Below are 24,938 nucleotides of genomic sequence, written 5' to 3'. Positions count from 1 at the left end.
CTCCGTTCATCGTCAATGGCAAAACTTGAGACGGGTGGGGACAAAATTTAGCAGACATTTGACCGGAATTCTCTTACCGTGGTCAATGGCAAATCTTGAGACGTGAATCAAATCATCACATGTCATTCCGGCCAATCACTTTTGGCGTCTTCACTGTTCTGCCCTCACTTTTTATCTTCAATTTGTACTTTGCTCAGCCAATCAAATCATCGTGTTTGTGTTCACACAAACAATCAAAGCTGGGCCCTCAAAAATTCAATGTAAAGATATTTTAAAATATATTTTCGTGAACGGAAATGGCAGCTGAGGTAGACTATAGCATTATATAACACCAGGAGATTGTGGAATAATTGTCTGGCTACGCGAGACTACAGCCATGTTAATGTGTAATAATGAATTTTGTGAGTGCTTAGGATAAGTCCTCTTGAATGGAGAAAGGTCATTTGAACTGTAACACCCTGTGGATTCAAACTCTCCCACGTGCATGGGAAACAAAGCTCTGCCGCTCGACAAGAGGGAATCCCTGATTGGTCAGCTTGGAACTTCCCTCTGATATACAGTATGCTATGCACCCTCGTTGGCATCATGGACCGGTCTGAGCTGCATGAGTAAAACATCACTTACCAAGAATGGTGGTCCCTTATTAGCCAAGGGTTTCCACCGACACACCGACAGACATACCGACAGACATCATCATGACGTAAAATAGACACTATGACGTCAAATTCTCCCTTCATTGTCAATGGGAATTTAATGTTTGTGTAGGACGAAGAACATACACTAATAGCTGAATATAGGATCAGGGGCTAGTGCCTCACAAAATCATGTGTGTGAAGTGAGGGGCGCTCTTATCATTCCGTGCTCAGCCAATAAAATCATTTCCGTGGTACACACAGACTACACAAAGCTGGGCGTAGGGGGCGAGGGGCCATACGTTGGAGCGGCTATAGCACAGCTCAAAAAATAGATCGCCGCCGCCCAATTTCATGAGTGAATCACAGCAAAGGCCAACTATTTGGATTATTCAATAGTTGACTATTAACTTACAGTAGGCTAGTAGCCTATAATATAGTATTATGCTGTTTACTTTCTATGTAGTTTACAGCCACCTTTAGGCCTTGTATGTGTATTAGAGACCAATGTTCCTTAGCCTAATTAGTAATTCTCCTCACCTGGTCAGCCTCACCAGGGCAGTTAATTGATTAGTTTGGTCAGAGCCAGTTCAGGTTAAACCAGCACACTGTCAAGAGCTCACTCACTGCATGTTGAGTGTACCCTTTCTCTCAGGCCTTGGACAGGATATGTCTGTAAGTTTGTGTTGTTTTGTTAAAGTTTATGGCTCTTAAAGCATTGTTGGCTCTTAAAGCATATATATGCCTTTTGTTTAATCTTTTATAAAATGTTTTGTAATTTGATTCATTGAATGCAATTAGTACATTGAGTACTTTTTGTGATCTTGTGATGCTTAAAAAGAAATTGGTTTGGTTTATGATCCTACACTTTATGACACACATGTCTGTTTTCTATTTTTTCTGTATTACAGTGTTACAATTTAAGTCATCACCAGACAAAACTAAACCAAGTCACTGCCTAAGGAGCTTTATTGGGAACTTTGTTAGCTGTCTGCCAAGCCATACAGACTGTACACCAAACGTATAGTAAGGGCAGAACAAGTAGGCCTATAGTATAGTATAGTATAGTATAGTATAGTATAGTATAGTATAGTATAGTATAGTATAGTATAGTATAGTATAGTATAGTATATAGTAATAGTGGTACAAAGTAATGTTAATCTGTAAGTTTCATGTTTCACTCACTGTTCCTTCTAACCCTGTGGTTAAATCAAGAGAAGTTCAAATTCTGGGTTAAAGATGGAGTGCCGTGGTTTTTTTCCACCCTAACACATGATCATCAGGTATTATATAAGAGGAAGATTTTTTTTAAATGCCATTTTTATGTGGACACGCCCACCAGTTAAGTATGCCTGGTTTGCATGGTGGGTGGTGATGGGTGGTGATCCACCTGAACTGAAGCTGCACCCACAGCTGTTGGTGTATGATAAAGGGGGAGGGGTTAGGGGAGGGGATGATATTGTGATGTCACTATATCACTGTTTTTTTCATTGCCACATTTGACTGTCAAGGTTTCAGCCTCCAGGAAGAAACCCTAAAAACAAAGGGAAGACATAATATTGCACAAAACCACACCAAGGGGTCTGAGTACTGTCGCCTCATAAACGCATGAAAAACTGGAACAAATACAAAAATCATGGCACTCCAAAATAGCCATTCTACAAGCTCACGTGTGTCCCACCCCCCACCCCTACATTTTATAACCAATTTTTCAGACTCATACCAGTTCTCTCCAGAGCCCATTTTGTTTTAGTGCCCATGCAGTTGACCTGTATACAAATAGAAACCCCATTACAGTTAAGCCTGCAATGCAAGTCTGCCTATGATTATATTGCAGACATGTAGGCTAATAAGTACAGATTCTCTTGGGCGGTTTCTGTCTCTGCTGAGGCATCAAAAAACAGGTGGAACATAAATTTATGGCACAGCATGCGCACCTCAGAGTCGTGACGCACCCTGCTTATTTCTAAAGGCCGTCATCCATTTTGTGGGCGATGATGATGACGATGGCAGTGGATGGAAAGGGGGTGAAGGAATACTTTCTGGGTTCTAAGCACCATCTAGTGGAGAGAGAGACAAACTGCAAAGTGCAAACAATTGCTCTATGGTCAGTAGTGTGATCTGTGATGTAAAATGACGTTAGCTGAAGTGGTTTATTATGCTTGCCTTGACCATGCAGGCCCTAAATCAGGTAGGCTGGCTATAATGTATAATTCTAGCAAACTGACAATATGGTGAAAGTAACAAACAAGGCCTACTGAACAAGGAGGATTCAATGTTGCATCACTGCATGAGTTCTCCCCACACTACCACTGTGAATAAAGTAGACCTAGCCTAGGCCTACTGTAAATCATGTCTGACTGACCTCACATGAAAGGCCATATAGTGGCTGCAAAATGACACCACAGTCGTCCTGTTTCACTGGTATATCCTTTACAAGCTCCTCAGGCGTTTTGCCGTCCAACTCCTGTAAGGTATACTGCTTGCATGCTTTCCTGAGAAACAGAATAACTCTTGGGTTATGTAACTGTGTGTGTGTGTGTGTGTGTGTGTGTGTGTGTGTGTGTGTGTGTGTGTGTGTGTGTGTGTGTGTGTGTGTGTGTGTGTGTGTGTGTGTGTGTGTGTGTGTGTGTGTGTGTGTGTGTGTGTGTGTGTGTGTGTGTGTGTGTGTGTGTGTGTGCGTGTGTGTGTGTGTGTGTGCACGTGCTTGCTGTCACAGGGTCAAGGACAAGGTCACGTGCTCAGATCAGCTTGCTGTCACAGGTTCAAGGACAAGGTCATTTTGTGTGATGACTTTGAGTGTAGGGTTTGTGTTTACATCTAAACCCCATTGTCTTGCTCAGTGTGCTGTGTGTGTAGTGCTTTGAAAACGTGTAGATTATGCATGCGGTTTAATTAATTAGTCTAGTTTTAAACGTTTTAGATTATTTAAATCGGAAAACAAAAATAAACTGCTGTGAAACAGCAGAGAACGTGTTCCATCCACGAGATGGAGATGGTCATTGTCGAAAGAATGTTGATGATTTATGCCCCTGATACACGGGCCTGCATGTAATTTTCATGAACAACCGCAAGGTGGTAGCAAAGTATCAACAACATGGCGCGCGCGTGTGCGTGCGTGTGCGCGCGCGTGTGGAATGCGTTTTCTGTAGGCTTTTAGGTTAATGTGTCAACTGTCAAATAGCCTATGCAATCAATCATTAATGATAACGTTCAGTGGGGAAACCTATCCTAACCCGTCAAGTTAGGCTGAAAAGTGAAACCTGACGTTTTTTTTCTCTGGGTAAAAGACTAAAAGTAGGATCAGATAGAAGCGTGTTCACAAGGCGCGTTCAGCAACCGAAACTGGGAGAATTAATTAACAAAATAGGCAACATCTGTCCAGATAGAAGCAGTTAATAAGTAGGCGGGGCCGAATGTGGCCAACATGAGTTTTTTTGGATTGTTCAATTGATGCAGAGGAGAGGAGGAGATGAAGGAGCAGCAGACTATCCAATGATTTGGACTCTCACCACCACAGTCTCAGCCGCTACAGCGCACAGGAGGACACAGGTGTTTCCCACACGACCGGACCTATATGAGATGCTACTAAAACGCAACGGGAGGACTCTTCTGATAACGGTGACCTGCATGTTCTTCTCCAGAGGTTTACTGTGGTCCTATCGAGATGAGCAGGACGCAAGTGACAGGTATAAGGCAATGTAAGGGACATAATTAACTACTTAATCCCTGTAGGCTTGAAAATAGCTGATCTGCAAGCTCACAAGTCTGGTATTGCGAATGCGATGTTAGCTTGATGATCTGCTATTTTTTACCAGCTTGTATTATTTATTATTATAGTAGCCTAAGCCTATTTTCTTCATTAGCCTATTCTTTTTTTGATAATATTTAAAGACAGGAAGACACATACTGTTGACATTATGCATACAATAGGGATGCCAGGGTTAATGTGACCTAATGACTTATATGGTTGTTTTATTGCTATATTACCTAAATGTTATTTATATATATTTTTTCCATAGTGAAGTCTGCTCTGAAAATAAGATTGCCACAACCAAGTACCCCTGCTTGAAATCAACTGGAGAAGTTACGACTTGCTACAGGTAGGATGATTCAAATAGTTGCCTGTTACTAAACATGTTTTAGTGCTTTATGGTTGCATACTGAATTGTCTGATAGTATACAAAGTAGCCTAAGCAATTGATACAAAATGTGTGGCACAATTAATTAACATACACCAATCAGATATTATTTGCATACTGCACATGATGAATGAATGACTCTGTGCAAGGATTTCGGCTACAGTACATCCGCTTAAAATGGTCTTTCAAGTTTAAGGACCTCTCTAATGCTCATTTTAAATCCGCACCTTTTCTGTGACTGTCTTACTCACTCTGTGTCACAGGATGGCTGTGGACAGTTCAGATCTGAGCTACCAGGGGGGAGTTAATGTTTCTGGCATTTGTTATAGTTCAGTGGTTTTCTAAGTGAGGTCCAGGGACCCTCTGGGTTCCTTGAGGGTGTCTGAAAACTGGTCAGTAACTCTTGAGATTGTGTACAAAATCTACAAATGGGACCCAATGGTCCATTTGTACACTAGAGTTATGGGGGTCCTTGGTTTAGTTTTCCCCCTGGCTGATCATTCACACGCCTGATTGTATGTACTGATATGGTGACATTCCTGCTGAGGTGACACTTCCACACAGCTGATAGGTGGTGTTCCAGGGAACACCACCTATCAGGTGGTGTTCCTCCCTCCTCTATTCATGCTGAATAGAGGAGGGGCTGCACAGTGAGAGTCTGCACACTTGAGCGCGCCGTTACAGCATCTGACATTTCACAGATCACCAGACGTTTCATGTATCTTCATTTTTTATTTACGTTTACAAGATGAGTAACGTTACACACACAGATAAATAAATGTTTCAGCACTATGTCTTCTTCACTGTTTAGTGTTTATAGCAGTTGTACAATTTCCATGCAGTACTACAGTTTAACTCTAGTACAGTTAAATGGTAAATGGTGCATTTATATAGCGCCTTTATCCAAGGTGCTTTACATAGATGTGCATTACATTCACCCATTCACACACACATTCATACACCGATGGCGGCAGAAACCATGCAAGGCACCAACCAGCACATCAGGAGCAATTAGGGGTTCAGTGTCTTGCTCAAGGACACTTCGACACTAACTCTGGGGGAGCCTGGGAACCAGTCACTCTACCCCTGAGCCACCGCCGCCCAGTTAAACTGTACCACTATTACAGCAGGACTGTAGTACCACACAAAGTATTACAGCAATACTATAGTACCACACAAAGTATTACAGCAATACTATAGTACCACACAAAGTATTACAGCAGGACTGTAGTACCACACAAAGTATTACAGCAGGACTGTAGTACCGCTGCATACAGTTACTGAACAAGGCATGCCAGTGCTGAGACATTTAGCAGTGTGTATAATAGTTCTTACTGATCTTGTAAACATGAATTAAAAAATGCTGATCTGGTTATCTCTGAATTCATCATTTTGGAATAGTTGGGACACTTTCTTGTGGATTTCTTTTGGCAAGCCTAACCCTACGTTTTAACAGCGGGAGACCTTAGAGACCCACGGCGAGCGTCGCTTGAATTTCATTGGCTATCGCCCACTATCGCCGGGCGACTTCGCCCAAAAGATGAATTATTTGTATCTTTTCGGCCGACGTTCCCCCGCCCACTTTTCGACCATCGCCTATTCGCCTGCTATCGCCTCTATCGCCAGTAGTTTCTGGGTCCCATTGACAAATAATGCACTTCCGGAAAATTTGTTGAGATCTTTAAATGAGCACATAGTTACCAGGAGATAGTTGGCCAACGTTTTTGGCTGGGGACCCCCGGAAATGCTTTGGCCATGTCTTTTTTTTTTTGAAAATAATTTGGCGATCCCCCCTAGGGGTCGCGACCCACGGGTTGAGAACCCCTGCTTTAAAATAGCCTCTGAATGTAGTTGGCTGATATCTTGCAAGCTATCCTGCATTCTGCTTTGTAAACATAACAGATTCACTTATATCATAATGCATTCACTTTAGTAAATGGTATATACCAGCCCCTCCAGGAGTGTCTCATCATTTGCACATTAGCTGTATTATTATAATAATAATAATAATAATAATAATTACGTCATCAACAAATCCCTGATTGGCCGAAGGACAACACCGACATACGACCGACATACGCACCCGATTACAGTACTTGCGCTCTCTGCTTGCGCAAGTAATACTGACAAATAGCAATTAACTTAATACAAATGTTGAAGCTAACGCCTACTGTTGAGGTTTCAGTGAAAATGCAAAATAAATGCTCTGCCCATAGTAGATACATTATTAATACAGTTTGATATACTAGGACAGCAAAAGCTCTTGAAATAACTAGCCTAAAAAAACTAAATGGAAAAATAATTTTGCGAATGACAAGTTGTTACATTGGGCAGATGATCGAAGATGTCCAAATCAGCAGCATTGAAGGTCCATCCAGGAGCAAGAAGAACCTTTTTCTATCGATACTGTGGATGTTCGGTGGAACCAATTGATTTCCTTAAGATCTGAGAAGCATGAAATGTTGATGGATGTTGTTCAATCACTTGAACCCTAGCATTCCTATTCTGGGGCAAATATATTATGAAAATAGCAGATCTACAAACTCACAATACATCCCAATGCGGCACGTTGTATGCTTGTTTTCAGCTATTTTCAAAGAAGATATTTGGTGTAGGGAGGAAAATGATAAGTTCTAATAGATCCCTGGGGGACGGTCAATTAAGTACTGTATAGGGTTTAAGAAGTGGTTAACCAACATGGGTAGCAGTTACACTCCGTCAGTGCTCTCAATTTACACAACATTAAAAAATACTTTTTATTGATTATGACGTTTTATTTTATTTAAAATTATTTTTTTTCTTTTGTAAGTGTAAAAACTATAGGAATGTGGACTTCCAATGTGGACTAAATAACCGTGGGTTCTTTTTTGCAGCACTTGAGACATTAGTGGCTGGCATTTAAGCCTGTTTTGACATTCTGTTTGATCATTATGTCTCAGACATGCTCTTAACATGATGTGGTTTATGGTTATTGGTTGCGGTCACTGTTGTTCAGAATGTTTATTTAAAGAAGAAAGACTGGTGTTAGCAGAGAGACAGGAGAACAGAGTCTGCATGCATAGTTCAGGGTGCATTTCAGTTCACTTGTATGGTGCAAGTCAATACATGAATGCTTATCAGCTGCAGTCAAGGCAAGGCACATCATCATTGTCATGCCAGACGAGGTTGTGGAGGTTGTGGAGCCTGCCGCTGCCAGTGCTATGTATGCAGGGTCTTTCCAAAATGTAGTCATAAAGCAGAAATACATACCAGAGTAATTCGTCTACCAGTGCCATTTGACCCAGCATAGCATGCAGTAGGTGCACTTGTGACTTGAAGGAAGAGTGAACTAGATGATACAAGTTGATGCTGATCGATCTGTCTGTCTGTCTGTCTGTCTGTGGAGAGACCATGTTGCTGGCTGCTTACACTCTGATGCACACAGTCACCCTAGCATTCATCATGACATTGTGTTGTGAAGATACCCAGCAGACATGCACCAGGGTAAAAACATGCACCAGAGTACAGACGTGAGTCCAGGCGGGGCACATTTAGCACAACACTTTTTAAATACAAGCAGGAGTTTAGATGCATTTGAATGCATAATAATTGTATTGTATGAAAACTATGCAATTACATAGACTTGTATTAGAAAGTGATTTCAAGAATCGGTAGAGAGAGAGAGAGAGAGAGAGAGAGAGAGCACATAAATAATCTTTATTTATAACTTTAGGTGACAAGTAATTACACAAAGCAGTGATTACATTCATGTGATTTATTGTGTACACTCTTTAGACCCAGCTACCTTGCAGCACAAATTATTTTCTGGGGGAATAGCAGAGCTCAGTGTTTCCACTCTAGTGGTGTAACGGTTACACATAATTGATATGTGGCGTGTGTAATTGTTGCTTTGTTATTACTCCAAATACTTCTGGTGGTACCGAGGCGTTTTGTGCGGAGCTCTTTCTTCTGTCACTCCCCCATGTTTCTCTTCCTCAGAAGCTCTGGCATTCCAGCGGGGCTCTCCTCGCCCTGAAAGGACAGAATGCCACAGAAATCAGTGAGGCAGGGTGACTCCAAAATGTGTTTTTTTCTTTTTGGTGAGACAAGATAGCCATGAACCCTGATCCAAGACCATGTTTATCACCTCGAATGCAGCTCTTATCAAACTGTCTCAGTCTGCATCTACACTGACACCCCTTCAGACAGCTAGGTTTTCAATCGCTGTACCTTTGTTGTTCCCGGACATTTCCTCTGTAAAATACTCAAGTAATTTGCACTCGGAGTACACACATGTAATAGGTACATTTGGTTTCAGTTTACTCCTGAGTTACAAACTGATACATTTAACAATGAGGAGGATTTACATGTATACACAGTAGTTGACCGCTACATGAGCTGAAAGTAATGTTATCCTAAGTGTTAATTTATCTCTAAAAGTGTCAAAACAAATCAGTAAAACAAAGTGAACACTCAGGTTTACTGTTCTCAGGAGTCAGGAGTTTGTACTGCAGAGGTCATAGCGGTTTTCAGTGTCTGATCATGGACTGTGCTTCATGGCTGTGAAGAAGAGCCTTACAATCGGTAAACCGCAATGTTCAGTAGTTTTGCTCAAATGGACTGAGTTTTGGGTTTAAACTTTGAATGCTTACTTGCTGCACCATGTCATTGAAATTAAATGGTCAGCATAGTGAAGCCAGTCATCCCTTGAGTAACATTTACTCTGGTTATTCAACTTGACAAAATCTACAAAGTAACTAGTAACTAAAGTTTTCAGTAAGTAAGTTTTCAGTAAGTTAGTTTCAGTAAGTTTTCAGTAAGTAAAAGTACTGAAAATTTGAAATACTCCAGTGAAGTACCTCAAAATTGTAAGTACAATTTAAGTACAGTAAGTACAGTACTTAAGTAAATGTACTTAGTTACTTTCCACCACTGGATATGGAGGATGTGTTTAAGTTTCAGAATAATCATAAATAGGCTGATATATCTCAGTAACGGAAAATAGCACAAAACTGTTTTAAAAATATTACTGTAATAGTATGAGAGGACCCAAAAGGGCTGTTTTTATCCTTTATTATTTTATTAAGCCTACTTATGGTTTACCTTTTTTACTTAAAATGTTCTCTCCATAGAACAAAAACAACAAAAACATTGAGTGAAGTAAACAGGAAATGTACCATTGTTTGAATTTGTCATTTTATTGTAGTGAGTAATGTTGAGGAGGTATGGAATGTTCTAAGATCAGAGCCTGACTAAATAAATAACCTGTGGTCCTTTCCCATAGAATATTAAGTTGTACACTTGCAAGCCTAATGGATTTGTCTGCATGTTTACAGTTGTTTTTCCTCTCACTGAGCTTTAAACTCAAATTATGCATGCCTAGTACATACAAACTAATTTCTCATTAAGCCAATAGCAATTATTGTACTGTGTAACACTGCACTGGAAAAGTTTATTGCACTTGTGAGTGAAGCGGAAATATTAGGCAATTTACAATGATTGATATTGGTCGCAGACATTCAGTCCAGATGTTTTTCATTTGAGGAAACATTATCATTAAAGCAAGAACTTGATCTATGTTACTATAAATGTCGTCACAAGACCAGTCAGTGGAATTCCGTGGAAAGAAACGACACATTTCTTCCTAAAAGCCAAAACAATTAATTGCAGGGCATCATGGGACAGAGCACTGTAAAGCAGACGGGCGTGCGTGCGTGCGTGCGTGCGTGCGTGCGTGCGTGCGTGCGTGTGTGTGTGTGTGTGTGTGTGTGCGTGCACACGTGATTGCCGGCAAGTTACCTTTTTTTCAAACTGTATTTTACCCCACAAGGCCCAATAGCACAATAGCACAGCAGTAATAAATTCACTACACTTTTTATTCTACTCTAAACAATATTCTGAAGATGGATGTTTCACTTGAGGGTCTCTCTGTCTCCAAAAACATAGAAAATAAGTGTCTGAGCAAAGGCAGGCATGTTTTGATGTGTTAAAAACACAACTCTGCCTTGAGTTATCAAAGAAGGACTGGCCCAACTTGGCTCAGACTACAAAAGAACAGAAACCATGATATACTATCACAGTTTTTAATATCCCTTCTAAGATACATCTAGGGTTATAAAAGAAAGATCTGTCTTAGTATAACAAATCAATCGTTGAAGGAAGGTTCATGGCGCAAGTCCAAACTCTTTCTCAACAGCCCTGGGACTGAAACAAATTGTAGTAAAATTAGTCTTTACGGAATCAGATAAAACTGATTGAAATCACAGCAATGGAAACATTCCTGAAATTCCAATACCTGGAACTGTTACAGTCAGGTCACTATGGAAAAGAGAAGATGCTGATCATGCACATAACTGTTTCTCAATGTGAGGCCTGGGGACCCCCAGGTGTTCTTTATGGGGTTCCTGGGGATTCCTGTATTGGTTCTGCAAAAAGTATTTTTTTGTTTTTTATCCACTGGTAGGCGGAGATCTATGACGGCTACGCAAGACTGCCTAAAGCATATCAAACTGGTGTCCTTGAAATTAAAAATGAGAATCCCTGCTGTACAGTATACTGCAACTGTTCAAACTGTTGTTTCCGTTTACATTTCATCAGCGTAGAGCTCACAAACATTTCCAATCATCTGTTTTAAATCTTCTCGGAGGATATAAGTCCACTTTGCTGAAATAGACCGTTTTGTTTTCAGTGGAGTTGACATACTGTAGCGATATATACTTAAGTATGGGTATTTAACTATATATTTGGGGTCACTGTTCAATAGTAGCCCCCACACAGTTGAAAGGTCATAAGATACAAGGACTTAGAGAGGGAGAGCTAGGGCTTCAGATCCTCACATGGCAGATCTAAGCCGGGTTGTTTTATGAGAGGGGAGAGTGAGGATAAAGTTGTCTTGTAAAGTAATGATGATAACCGTTATCTTTACGCTTGTTGTGACTCCCATGCACCTACAACCACTAGCTACTGTGTTCATTCATCTTTACCGTGGCCCCAGGTGGAAAGTTCCCAGGACTTTGTCAGTGAGGGATTAAGGGCTGTTCACACCAAGAATGATAACTAGAATGGTATAATGCTGCGAGCATCCACACTGATTAATGATCACATACTTGTAAACATGTTGAACGCGAGTGATGTGTTGAATCCTGACAGTATTTATTTTTCACCGCACTGTCAATGTCGTTAATAGATGTCGGATTGATTCTGCTTTCTTCTTGAATTAGATCACATTTTTAAATGATATATTTATAGTTATTCTTGGTGTGGACAGCCCTTAAAGGGATAGTTCAGATTTTTTGAACTTAAGTTGTATGAAATACTTGCCATTAATATAGTGGTTGCAACTGTATTAATTGATTGCCCGAGTCCCATGGTGGGAGTTCTGCTCTGGTTTTGGTCAATATTAAGTAGTTCCGGTCATTTTGTGGGGGGCACTGGGGCCACGCAGTAAAAGTAAATTAATCCACAAAACGAACGTAATTTGTATTGTTGACCTATTTCTAAAATATTAGCGCGACTTTCGTTCAACTTTGACCCCTCTATCACCCCCTCTACCTCTATTTTTTGGGCGTAGTGATATGGACACAAAAAACAAAGTTCTGTGTGATAGAGGGGTAAAAAAATAACGAAAGTTGCACTAATATTTTAGAAATAGGTCAACAATACAAATTACGTTAGTTTTGTGGATTAATTTACTTTTACTGCGTGGCCCCCAGTGCCCCCCACAAAATGACCGGAACTACTTGATATTTCACCAAAACCAGAGCAGAACTCCCACCATGGGACTCGGGCAATCAATTAATACAGTTGCAACCACTATATTAATGGCAAGTATTTCATACAACTTAAGTTAAAAAAATCTGAACTATCCCTTTAATGCTAAAAGTCTCACCTTATTGTTGCGATCTGAAAAAAGGGAATTGGTATTAGAGTTGAAAGAAGTGATGACTATAGTTTAGTCAACTCTTAGTTTCATAAAGAAGAGAAGGCTAAAGCAGAACATTTTGATACAGTGAGTATAATATTGTAGTGCAGTGTGAGTTATCATGGAGCGAGCAGGGAGGACATGTTAGTGTTTTCCAGCATTCCTCAGTGATGGATATAAAGCATCAACCTCTCGCTCTCTCTCTCTCTCTCTCTCTCATTTCCTCTCAGCAGTACTCTATGAAATATAACCGTATGTTGAATTAAAATTCACATTGGTAGTTAAAACGCCAATTACCATGAATTTTGGATTAGGCCCATATTTATCTGCGTCTTACCAGACAGTGTTTCCACAAAGTAATCCTCCCCAAGCGTTCAAAACTCTCAATCTCTCGACCCCAGTGGCTAAAACAAACACAACCATTGTCCATACACTTGTCCGTACAAGAGTACACTTTGAGTTTCGTACAGTTACTATATATTTGTAACAACATTCATTACTCGGTGATAATAATTATACGTCCAACATTTACATCATTGTTATAGTTCATGTATTCTTTTATTTATTTTATTTTTTCTAACTATCTGGAAGGAAACTTACAAGCTTCTCTTCCTGTGCTCTCTGTCAATGACAACTTTCTCCAGGTACATGAAGATGTTAACTGGTTTTGTTAATTAAAGAAAAACAAACTAATTCTGCTTCACCTCATTTAGTGTTTGGAACCGAGTTAATTCTGTCTCCTAAGTCTGCCTTGTAAGAAACCTTTAATCACCTACAGTATCATCAGTCAGATGATAATAATAGTAACTTAACATTAACATTGTTATTTTCAAATTGTTTTTTGACGTTAACTCCTCACTTATAATCACTATGTGTAATATAATAATATTGCTCCCTGGTGGGAGATTAAATACTTTCATTTTATACTTAATCTAACTTTAATGCTGGTTATATTGTTGGATAATCAGAAATAGTACTGAAAAGTGGAATTTGATTTATTTTGGGGGAAACACACAATTGTCCATATGTTTCCATTTGTAAGGAGATCTTTCCTGTAAAAGTCATGACTTTAATAATGGCTCCCGATGCCTTAAATTGGTTTTATCAAAATAATTTGACCGTTGTTATTTTGATCATTGAACTGTATTGGCATTCTACACATACTTCAGCAACCTAGAAAACCATTGAGTATGACTTTATGGATAAGCAGGTAATGAAAAACGATGTTATTTCTCTACCAAAGACATACATTCCTCAAAGACATAAAGTACTGTATGTTTCAACAGCCGAGGGACTCTCAGAGTTATGAGTGCTATAAAAAGAATTGGTTGAGATAAGAAAAAAAGACGTATTATAACAGTCCTTATTTCTAATACAAGTACTGTATACCTTAGAATCAGAACATGGAGAAACAACATAATTCAAATGTCATGTTGGTTTATTTATGTCCTTTTGATTTTGAGACATTGTGTGTGTGTGCGTGCGTGCGTGCGTGTGCGTGTGTGTGTTTGTTCAGTATATTCATTTCTATTAAAACACATTTATCTTCAAATATAATCATTACGTGTGTACCAATCGTACAACTTTGACTTTGATAGCAAGGATTATATATTAAAACTAGAAAAAGTGCCCTTCTGGGCACAGGTCTCCACCAGGAGGATAGGAGTGTGTGTGTGATGTTTGGCAAAATGTTTAGGAGCAATATAAACGTGTGTGTGTGTGTGTGTGTGTGTGTGTGTGTGTCGCGGCTTGGCCTGTTGTAGCGCCACCATGAGGCTGATTTGAAAACGGTCAAGTGGCATTTCTTCCAAAGCCTAGTAGGAATATGCATGCACAGTTTCACCACAATCGGACGCTGCGTTGAGTAGTTGTGGCGATTTGTACAAAACTGGTACAAAGCGGGCTACTCCTGAAAAGTTTAGAAGCCAATCGTAGCCAATGAGGGTGGATTATGAGAAATCAAACAAACCCGTCTTGATCACATGACTATGGAGAGCATGTGTACCGATTTGTGTGAAATTTGGATAAAATCTGAAGGAGTAATATTAGAAAATGTGTTTTACATATGTTGGCCTCCTGGTGGCGCTATAAAGAGCAGATGTGAAAAATACACGCAAAGGTTTTTCCTTGGCCTCTAGGGAGTTGGCATACAGTTATCCACAGATCCGTGCAGTTGGAGGTAAAAACACTTTTCGGCCAGTTATAGCGCCACCATGAGGCTGAGTTGAAAATGTTCATGTGGCATTTCTTCCTCGGCCTGGTGGGAATGTGCGTGCACAATTTCACGGAAATCACACGATGTGTTCATGATTTGCAGCATTTTGTTTGAAACTGAGCACTCCTGCGAACTTTGGAAGCCAATCTTAGCCAATCAGGATGGAGTCTGAGAAATCTGTAGGTGTACTGTCCAAAAACTTGTTTTGCACAAAGCGGCCTCCTGGTGGCGCTATAACATGCCGTTCTGGAAATTTTGGGGCAGAGGTTCATCGTTGGCATCCAGGGAGTGTGTGTGCAAAATTTGGCATCGACCGGGTTAACGGTGCCGGAGATTAGCTGTTCACAGACGGACGGACACACGGACGGACGGACACACGGACACACGGACACACGGACAGGCGGACGGAGTGCAAAACATACTCTCTCCCCATGCCTTCGGCCTGGTGGAGACAAAAACCCACTGTGTACTCTGTTTGGGTTCTATAGTCTTCACACTGAACTGAACCATGTGGTCATGCTTCAGTCATGATATTATGGTTGTGCTGTGGTTAAACTATAATGGTGGTCATTTCTAAACCAGATATTTGTGGTCTCAGTCCCGGTACAAGTGTGGGGAACCCACCGGCCAAGTGGTCCAGGCGCATGCCACATATAGGCTCTGGCCTGACAGCGTGTCGAGTGTTCGAGTCCCGTTCATGACAACCTTTGCTGCATGTGTCCCCCGGTATCAGGCACGGTCGGTCGCCCATAAGCCGACCGGCCGTGCCTCGCTCCCTAGCTTTTTCCGCCAACCTCACGTCGACCGCTCGGTGCGGCGGTTCTTGTATTCTTTATTTTGTTTTACTGAGAATAAGGTTAGAAATACGTTTTGGGTTAGGCATAGTTTTACTGGGGTTAAGTTTAGGAATAGGGTTAGGTTTAGGCATAGTTTTACTGAGGTTAAGGTTAGGAATAGGGTTAGGTTTAACCGTTTAAGCATAATTTACTTACTGTAGGTTACTTTAGGAATACCAGGTTGAGCAGTTCTGCCAGCTGTACGCCCGGGGCGAGTTGGTAAATGGGCGACTCGTTTGGTATTCTCTCCCGCTGTCTCTCTCTCCCTCTTTCCTGTAAATCTTCACTTGTATCTATCAATAAAGGCAGAAGAAAAATAAATCTTTAAATAGTACAAGTGTGTGCACAGCTTTTTGATAATACAGTTTGATCTTTATTTGTACAAAGTTTCCTGTATTACCATAATGCATAATTGTTACATTGCTGGAGGAAATGAGAACAGATCAACAAGTTAATGTCCTAATTGAATGCAGCAGTGTATGCATTGCATGTTTTAACTCAGTCTATAGGACTTTTTCCACAGCCTACTTATTAGTCATTCCGAAAGTGTTAATTTATTCACCATTACAAGAAGAATAAGCTGTTAATGTACTTTATGTAATGTATAATGTATGTCCTTCTGCAGGACACCATAGCTAACCAGGGAAATGTTCCCCTGCACCATTTAACCCAGGGCCACACCAATCATGTTATATTGCAAACAGCTGCACCATTCAACATTAATAAAGCATTTTGGAAATGGGACTTCATGTTTAGTGCCTTTTGGCAGACCAGACATTGCCCCCTCTGTTGTTAATCTTGCAGGTATGCTGTTGAATTCCATTACTTTATTCAGTTTCGTTTACTTCACCCGGCATACATACAGTAGCATATACAGTATGAGTGTATGTGTCTGTCTGCATTCAGCGTTTGTTTGTGTTGAGACCTTTTTTAATGTCAGTTTGATATGCATTCGACCATGGGCACCCATTTGATATAATTCTTTTTCTATAGTAACTACACTGTACATTACACTGTGTGTGAGTGTACACATGGACCCTTAAGGGTACACTCTCATAGTTACAGACCCATAAGGGTCCATTTGGTTCCTAACTATCAATCATTTAGCTGTGGACCCCCCTGGACTCCACGTTGAATGTAATGTGTTATACGCTCAAGCGTGTTGCGTTCCTCACTTCCTTGCTAATGCAACACAGCCCATTCGGAACATTGAGGAACGTTGCATATGATTGCATTTCATGTGTTCTTACAAAGCACCAAGATTTGTAGCTCTCTCTTAAAAAAACCAAAACAACAACAACCAGACAATAGTGCATTTTCAAACTTTTCCAACTAAGAAAACAGCAGGACATCTGCTTTTTACATGTAGGACCATATGCTGGAGCCCGTATTATAAATATTTTTCCTGTGGGCTGAATGATTTTCTTTTCAAAGGTAATTCTTTGCCACCATATAGGCCTACTGTTGATTTAGGTTTAACTTTCAAGAGGTCAATACCCCAGGGTCCAGTTTTTATAGCCTCAATTTTAACATCTCATTCACTTTGTCACTTTTGCTGGTTATAGTATGACTTCTTGTGTTTTGAAATTATTGGTCCTTTGGAATTCAAATTGCTCAAAGGTGTAGGAAAATAGCTCTGTATAGAATATGTTTCCATCTTGATTTATACACTAATCATTAATAATAATCACTGTTTGATTTCTGTTATTCAAGGTTCAGGCATGCATGATCCTCTTAAATGATATGAACCTTAAGACTCATATTTCAGCAGATTCCCTTCCAGTTCTTACACTGTTTCCCCAGTTATATTTGGGTGAATTTGAAATGATCATTATAAAAGATCATTTAATTTCAATTAATAATAGTTATTAACCCATTTTGAGCGGGAACCCCTTTTGGTGGTTACATACATTATGTTATAATTTAGCTATTGAAAAATAGCAGATCTACAAGCTCATAGCGCGCCACCGAGTGGCGCGCTATGAACATGTAGGTCTGCTATTTTTTTTAAAACGTTAAAATGTGCCTCAAATCTTTCAGAAAATTGTCATAATTTAGAAAACTTTTTTTTTTAATTTCGGCGTCAGGCCTGAATGGGTTAAGCAGTTTAAATAATAGAAATAATAAAGTCAAATAAAACAAAGAAATAAGAGAATAAATTGTAGTACAAGAATAAAATATCAGTAAAAGCCAGCGGCAAACAGAAAACTTCAGCTTTTATTTAAATTAACTGAAAGTTGAAGCAGACCCCAGAGCTCTCCAGACTATGTTCCAGATACAGTATGTGTGGTGCATAAAAACTGAATACTGCTTCTCCACGAATAGTTTTTGTTGCGGGGACATAAAGCTGACCTGTGCCAGACGACCTGAGAGGTCTGGATGGTTCACGGTGGGATCAGCATTACCTGGCCCAGGTCCAACAGAATGGTATGAGTTATAAAAGGCGCATGTGGAAGAGATGATGATGATGGTTTACTGTAACAAACTACGGACAGACCCGCTATCTGTCATTTCCTGGGTTGTCAACCTCAGAGTCGTCACACACACCTCTGCACTTACCTTCAACTTTCTCTATTTCTTAGTAGAACATCTATATAGGCCCTGCTACATAAATAAATCATGAAATAACGACACTTTATATATTTTATTATTTAAATCTCCAAATGTTGATTAGATGATGATTAGCTGTATATTGGCACTCGTTGACATCAGGGCTCCGTAGATAGTATCAGTCTTTACAATACATGTTCAGACTGTTATGAATTAGCAGACTCGCCGGGGGCGGCAGGAGGTAGAGCATGGCCGCTTGGGAATCGGAAGGTTCCCGGTTCAATCAACGGCTCAGCCCTGCGTTGCTCATGTAATTTGCATTAGGTTGGCAAATTACCTTTCCTCTCTTTACCATTTAAAAAGCTATATGCCTACATTTCAATGCCTGTGTTCTTTATTTATTTCATTGTTTATTTACTTGGCATTAGGCCTATATGTCAATAATTAAGAACACAATCTGTGCCAGGAACGTCGGGTTACGTTTTAAGCAGCATACCCTACCTGTGCCAAGACGTAAAGTTGTATTGTTATTTCTTTTTTTAGATACAAAAAAAAAGTTTCTCTGACGTGCACGCGATGTGCACATGGATGCGCCCACGGTTATTTATTCTTTCAATTGTCCCCATATCTCTGGCAACTGCACTGCGTTTCTGTTTAAAACAAGTGGGGCAGATTGGGTGGAGAAGTAATAATTAAATAAGAATGAAACCAATTCAACATAATGATATCATGTAAACATGCAAGATTTAGCTAGAAGCTCATTTCCATCCGTAATTCCACTGTTCACTGTACATGAACACAGGCTTATTACTGCAGTAAGAAGCTGGTTGAAGTGGTTTATGCAGAAGGAGCGAGTGCATTCTCCGGCAGCGGCAATCAGACGCGGCGCTGCCGGGGGGAGGGGCGGCACCTGCCGGGGGGAGGGGCGGCACCTGCCGGGGAAGGTGGGGGGGATTATCACTCAACTGCCGCTACGTTCCGCGGCAGTGTCGGTCCGTTCGGCGGCCGATGCCGCAACTGCAGAGACAAAGAAAATCACACATATTTTCCCTGTGAGGTTAGGGTTATGGTTTGGGATATGGTGTCAGCGTCGCTGGTTAAAACTCACCCGTGGCTCCTGACATGCGCAGCCGTGGCTTCCCTGTGAGGTTTGGGGTAGGGTGTCGGCAAGAAAAACTACCGCGGTGTTGTCGGCAATTGGCGGAGACTCCGCTGCTGATGCCTCTGCCGGAAAATGCACTTGCTCTCCCTTGGTTTATGGTCTCTATCAGTGAAGCAATGATGGCATCATCTATCCCTCTTACAAGGCACTAGACCCCAGGGAGATGGATTTCTGAGGTGGAGTGCCACACACCTACTGTATCAGCTCCCATGTATTTACTACCAAACATCGCAGTTACCTAAGCCCTGCTACTCATATGCTGATGTGTGGCTGGTCATTGTGAAAAATGCTGAGCCCGAAAAACTAACTGGACTGGACGACTGAAGTGAAGTGTGGCCTGAAGTCCAACATTGGCTGTAGACCTGATGTAGCGCTAGGGGTTACAGTTACAGGAGTTTTCACTATATGGTGTTTGTGATATGAAATGTAAGCTTACCCTAATCACAGTAGACATGTCTTCAGTCATTTTCAAGTTGCTCCAGTCACTTCAGTTCAGCACAGCTGAGGTGTGTCTGATCCAGCTGACCCTCGTTGACATACACTCGTTAGTATTACTTGCATCAAGGAGTGTGAGTGTGTCTCTAGTCTCGCACTAACGCAAGTTAGTGAGTTCAAAAGTACCTGTGTAATACATTATGGGTTTTATTTATTTTACAGCAGTTTTTACTTGAATGTATATTGAGAAAAAGTGTCGGACTCAGTCAGAAGTTAAAACATTTTGTACATTTATTTACCTTAAAACCTTTACAATTATAAAAGCTTTTTACTAAATGTACTCTGCTTTCATGCCAGAAGACTGGAGTAGATCCTATGTATCGAATAGTTTTTGGATCGAGAATCGAGTTGAATCGGGGGAAAAAAAACAATTTTGAATCGAATCATTCCCCCAAGAATCGGAATCGTGGGACACCCAAAGATTCACAGCCCTACTGACCGCTAACGTTTGCTAGAGCTTCTCATTACCGAGTGTGTGTGTTACGATAGCGGAAATATGAATTCGGAACAGGGTTTTGAATTAAAGATGTTAAATTGAGCAGCGCATTTGTGAATATTCAATCCAGAGAGATTGTTTGTTTTAGACGAGGGGCCTTAGTCGTCAGGGAAGTGAGACTGAATCCATTTGACTGGGAAGGAACACTGAGTTCAAATGGTCACCAGTAGGTAATGTGCCATGTAAAATTGCTGAGATGGGTCCCCCTTTCCAGTATTTACCCATGGCCAGAATATACTGCACATGCTGCATGGGCACAGACAGAAATGGCATGGGAAATAGTTCATAATTTAAATGGGTAGAGTAAATAAATTACAAAAGAGTGCAACATCACTCAGTAGATTGTTTTTTATTAGCTGTGTTGGTTTGTTTAGGTTTTTTCAAAAATAATGGTTAAGTCTCGCTAGTGAAACGGCGCGGCAGCGCTGTCCCTAATAATAGGTTATTTTTATTCTCACATCCACCTTTTCACTTCATATTCTTCTTACTTTCCATCATATGTACAATATTTGTACAATATCTCTGCCATGAAGCAGTAGCTGTGTAATAACATTTAACTTTAGTCTTTAATACTGCCCTCTCGGGCCAAGTGACCACAGACGCACGCAGCAGGATCCAAGAGTGGTTCAGACCACCTGTTGATCCTCTTGAAGTGACTGCTGTAGGAAATTGTAAGGGCCTTAAAATGCTCTTAACCACAGCCTTATATTATTCTTCACCGTACAATGAATAGCGAGCAAATAAAAGATCTGCAAGCTCACACATTTTTTTTTTAAGTATTTTTGAAAAAGAAAATTATAATCACAAGATATGCCAATAAAATTCCACACATTGAGGCATAAGTAAACTTAATGAACTGGTGGGCGTGTCCACATAAAAGCATGATTTTAACAAATACTGTACACTTTTTGGGAAAAGTTTTTCCTCCTTATATTATAATAATACCTGATGATCATGTTTTAGGGTGGAAAGAAATGGTGGCACTCCATCTTTAAGTGTCTTGCTCAGGGAGCATATAGACTGGACGGATCCGTAGGCAAACCTTCTCGTTACCAGGTGGCCTCTATACCCCCTCGGCTAGTTACTACAATATACTGCCTGGTGGCATCTGTGGTGTACTGTATAATATCAATATGTATCTAATTTGTATAGTAGATTGATTCAACATGCCAGTAAAAAGTAGCCCATTTCATCCCTCGTAAATCTTCTGCTGATCCTCCTGATTTATAAGCAGTTGTGCGCTGTGTCACAATAGCAGGTCTACAAGCTTATCCCACTATAATCAAGCTTTCATTTGATATTCAAACCACAAGAAGATATTTTATTGTCCCAGCTCGGTACTTCTCCTAAATGCTTTGGGGTTTTAATACTACAATCACTGAATGTAATGGCCTATTTCCAACAGACAGACTGCCGGAAAATGTATGTTTTTCCACAAGCTGTCACTTTCCATGACATCTTAATTGCATTATAATTACTAGGACATTACGCAACACAGTTACTGGAGTCCAGACCTGGTTCCCCTCTGCAAAAAAAACAAAACGGTGCACTTACTGTTTTTGATCAGATTTCAGATGCTATTTCGGCCCGGGAGGTAAAACGAGGTAAAATGCCTCAGCATTCTTGACCAGCAGTAAAAGTCTGCCTCCATACAAGAAGATATACTGCACAGCAAGGCTTGTTCACCTGCGTTTAAACTAAGATCATTATATTGAGCGGACTATTTCTAACGGTACAGAGTTTTGGAGAGACTAAGGTATCCAAAACATTCTTTTTTTAATAGGAACTCTGTGTGGTTTTTATATCATACTATAAATCTGCTCTCTTCAGGGGATTATATTTTGGATACAAACTCTGCAGCAGTTACTGTCCCTGTTGACGTAGCTCACGTCTGATTTATACACCGCCTTACAGCGGTGTTGCTTGCAGAAAATGATGATCTACAAGCCCAGAATACATTACGGGATTCACGGATGTTACGAGTTGCAAGCTTGTAGATTATTTTTTTCGGTGCACAGCATTGGCATATGACAAAACATAAATTAGACTGATCTCCCTGCTCATGTCTAATAGTTTGGCTCAACCTTATCAGCTTTGTGTCTTTGTTGACTAGTTGCCGCTTACATTTACGGGACACATTTTGACATGCTAGATTCCAAACTGTCTGGATGTTATAATTTGAATGATCCTATTATCCAAATTTAGAAGGTATGTATCATTATTTGGCACGGGAGTCGGGACCCATTTGTGTCATGACATACTGTAGCTTTTTAACGTTGCTACGAAACTATTATTTCAACTTCAGAAAATAATTCTAAAGAATTTAAGGGGCAATAAAAGCTCACAAACTTGGAGATCGTGAGATTACAGTTTGGCTATTTTCCATTTTTTTAAATTTTTAATAGGGCTTAAATGATTCATTCATAATACATTTTTGTATGTTAGGGTCCCGTCGAGGAGACAACAATTAAATTAATCTTTTGGGTCTCAAGCTGAAGAGTTTGGGAACCCCTGGTGTACACATACATGTTCATTTGTTATGTTACACTGATGTAACATTCAGTAGAGCTGCAGTTCAGGAAACCATAGAGTTATTCCCTGGTTATCTTCTCTTCCTCCAGAACTGGAGATGTTGTGACATTAGTGTGTGTGTGTGTGTGTGTGTGTGTGTGTGTGTGTGTGTGTGTGTGTGTGTGTGTGTGTGTGTGTGTGTGTGTGTGTGTGTGTGTGTGTGTGTGTGTGTGTGTGTGTGTGTGTGTGTGTGTGTGTGTGTGTGTGTGTGTGTGTGTGTGTGTGTGTGTGTGTGTGTGTGTGTGTGTGTGTGTGTGTGTGTGTGTGTGTGTGTGGCGCGTTGCTCTGGATTTAGAGCATGTGTGTGTGACACTGTGTGTGTGGCGTTGCTCTGGATTTAGAGCATCTGCTAAATGCCTAAATTGTAAGAGGTGATATGGGTGGATTTAAGTAGATTTATGGGTCATACTGACACATCATTTTTACGCACTGAATATTTTGACCGTGCTCCAAGCTAGTTGTTGCTTTTGGATCCCGTCCTGTTTACGACACACTCTGGAGTCATGGAATGAGGAAGTCATGAGTTGAGAGACGGCAAAGAAGTATTACTCAACTATTCTCCTCAAACTGTTACTTCCTGTTATTGTGGGTTTTGGTCAACTTTCCCTCTTTCTTTTTTTTGTAGAAACAATTATCAATCAAAGAGTAGATTTCGATGAAGTACATTGCCAGAGCATTTGCTGGACAGAAGCAAAACACACTGCAGTCACAACGAGAGGAAAAAAAAGGGAAATTAACTGAAGCTATCCAGACACCAGAACCTCATCGGTCAGGATAAAGTGAACATCACAGTCGGTGACAGTCTCATCCTACAGTAGATCAGGAGAATGCAAACACACTGGTACACCGTGACTGTTTTCTGTGTGCTGAAAAACGACAGTAGGCCCCTATGTATGGTTCTCAATAACTGCCATGGTTTGCCTATACAAACCAAAGGAGAAAAGGTTTGAACCCCTGATTTAGGTATATGAATGTGACAAGCATTGACAATAGTGTTGCACATTGGCACACCTAAATCTCACATACTGTATCCATTGTTAATTGTATTCGCTGAAGGCGTGTTGCCTGCATCACAGCTTAGGCTACTATAAGGTCAGCCTGCCATGTTTATACCATTCGGCAGGTTTTAAAACAACCTACATAATTGGCCTAGGGTTTCATCCCCTTTTAAGCAATGTACCAGTGAGTAATCTCACTCACATATTCATATGAAATGGTTCTATGCACAGGGCCAACATCAGAGGTGTACAGTTTTCCCAGGGTGAACTATTGAGCCTGTTGTGTTAGGCACAGATCCAGGAATCTAATTGAAGGAGAACCCTGACACCTATGGAGTTGAATCAATTATACACACTCCAGCAGTCGCCATCAAACATGGCTGAAAAGTGAAAACCCCTTTCTCTGCACTATGGGGGAATCAGGGGATGTGGTGATGGAAAACAACAACTCAAGCCCAATACTCTGTCGTGCCATGAATAGCGAAAATAAAGTTGTGAGCTTGTAGATCTGCTATCTTTGCATGTTTAGGGGAGATGGAGTCAAATCCTTCTGGCTCCAGGAATTCTGAGGAATGTTAGCAATCTGTTGTGTTTAGTCAGGCTGTTGATCTGGAGGCTGTTATGATGAAGATAAACTAAGAACTTACAGTAAGCACAGACAAGTTTTCCAATATAAAGGAGAGAGGGACACGATTGCACAAAATTTAAACAGGTAATAATCAATAAATTAGTGCAGTTAATGCAGTAATTCTACTAAACTAGATGGCACCGGTCAGCCTACTTGGGAACGATGCAAGTCAGAAACGATGCAAGTTGGAAATGCATGCCCCCTATGCCAGGGGTTCTCAACGTTTTTGGCTGGGGACCCCCGGAAATGTTTGGCGATGTCTCTCGACCCCCGCCCTGCCCCCCTTCCCCACCCCCAATACAAACTGACTGCA

The 24,938-nt window shown here is 40.6% G+C and overlaps 1 protein-coding gene across 4 annotated transcripts in view; it reads left to right on the top strand.

The window, feature by feature from the left end:
* Positions 1-1,251: 1,251 nt before the first annotated feature.
* ccbe1 (collagen and calcium binding EGF domains 1) overlaps positions 1,252-24,938 on the top strand; it is a 57,180-nt gene continuing 33,493 nt past the window's right edge. Inside the window, exons 1-4 of one of the 4 annotated variants that reach the window (XM_079524761.1) lie at positions 1,252-1,307; positions 3,352-3,408; positions 4,092-4,321; positions 4,655-4,735. In XM_079524761.1, coding sequence (XP_079380887.1) covers positions 1,263-1,307; positions 3,352-3,408; positions 4,092-4,321; positions 4,655-4,735 — 413 coding nt within the window. In that variant the 5' untranslated portion in view covers positions 1,252-1,262. Of the gene's footprint in view, positions 1,308-3,351; positions 3,409-3,571; positions 4,334-4,654; positions 4,736-24,938 lie in introns of those variants that run through there. The other 3 variants (XM_079524760.1, XM_079524763.1, XM_079524762.1) reach the window with 3 other exon arrangements.

This window comes from Electrona antarctica (genome assembly GCF_951216825.1).
Source record: "Electrona antarctica genome assembly, chromosome: 16".
NCBI classification, from domain to species: Eukaryota; Metazoa; Chordata; class Actinopteri; order Myctophiformes; family Myctophidae; genus Electrona; species Electrona antarctica.
Note: the sequence above shows the minus strand (reverse complement) of the source record. Positions and strands in the feature narration are given on the sequence as shown.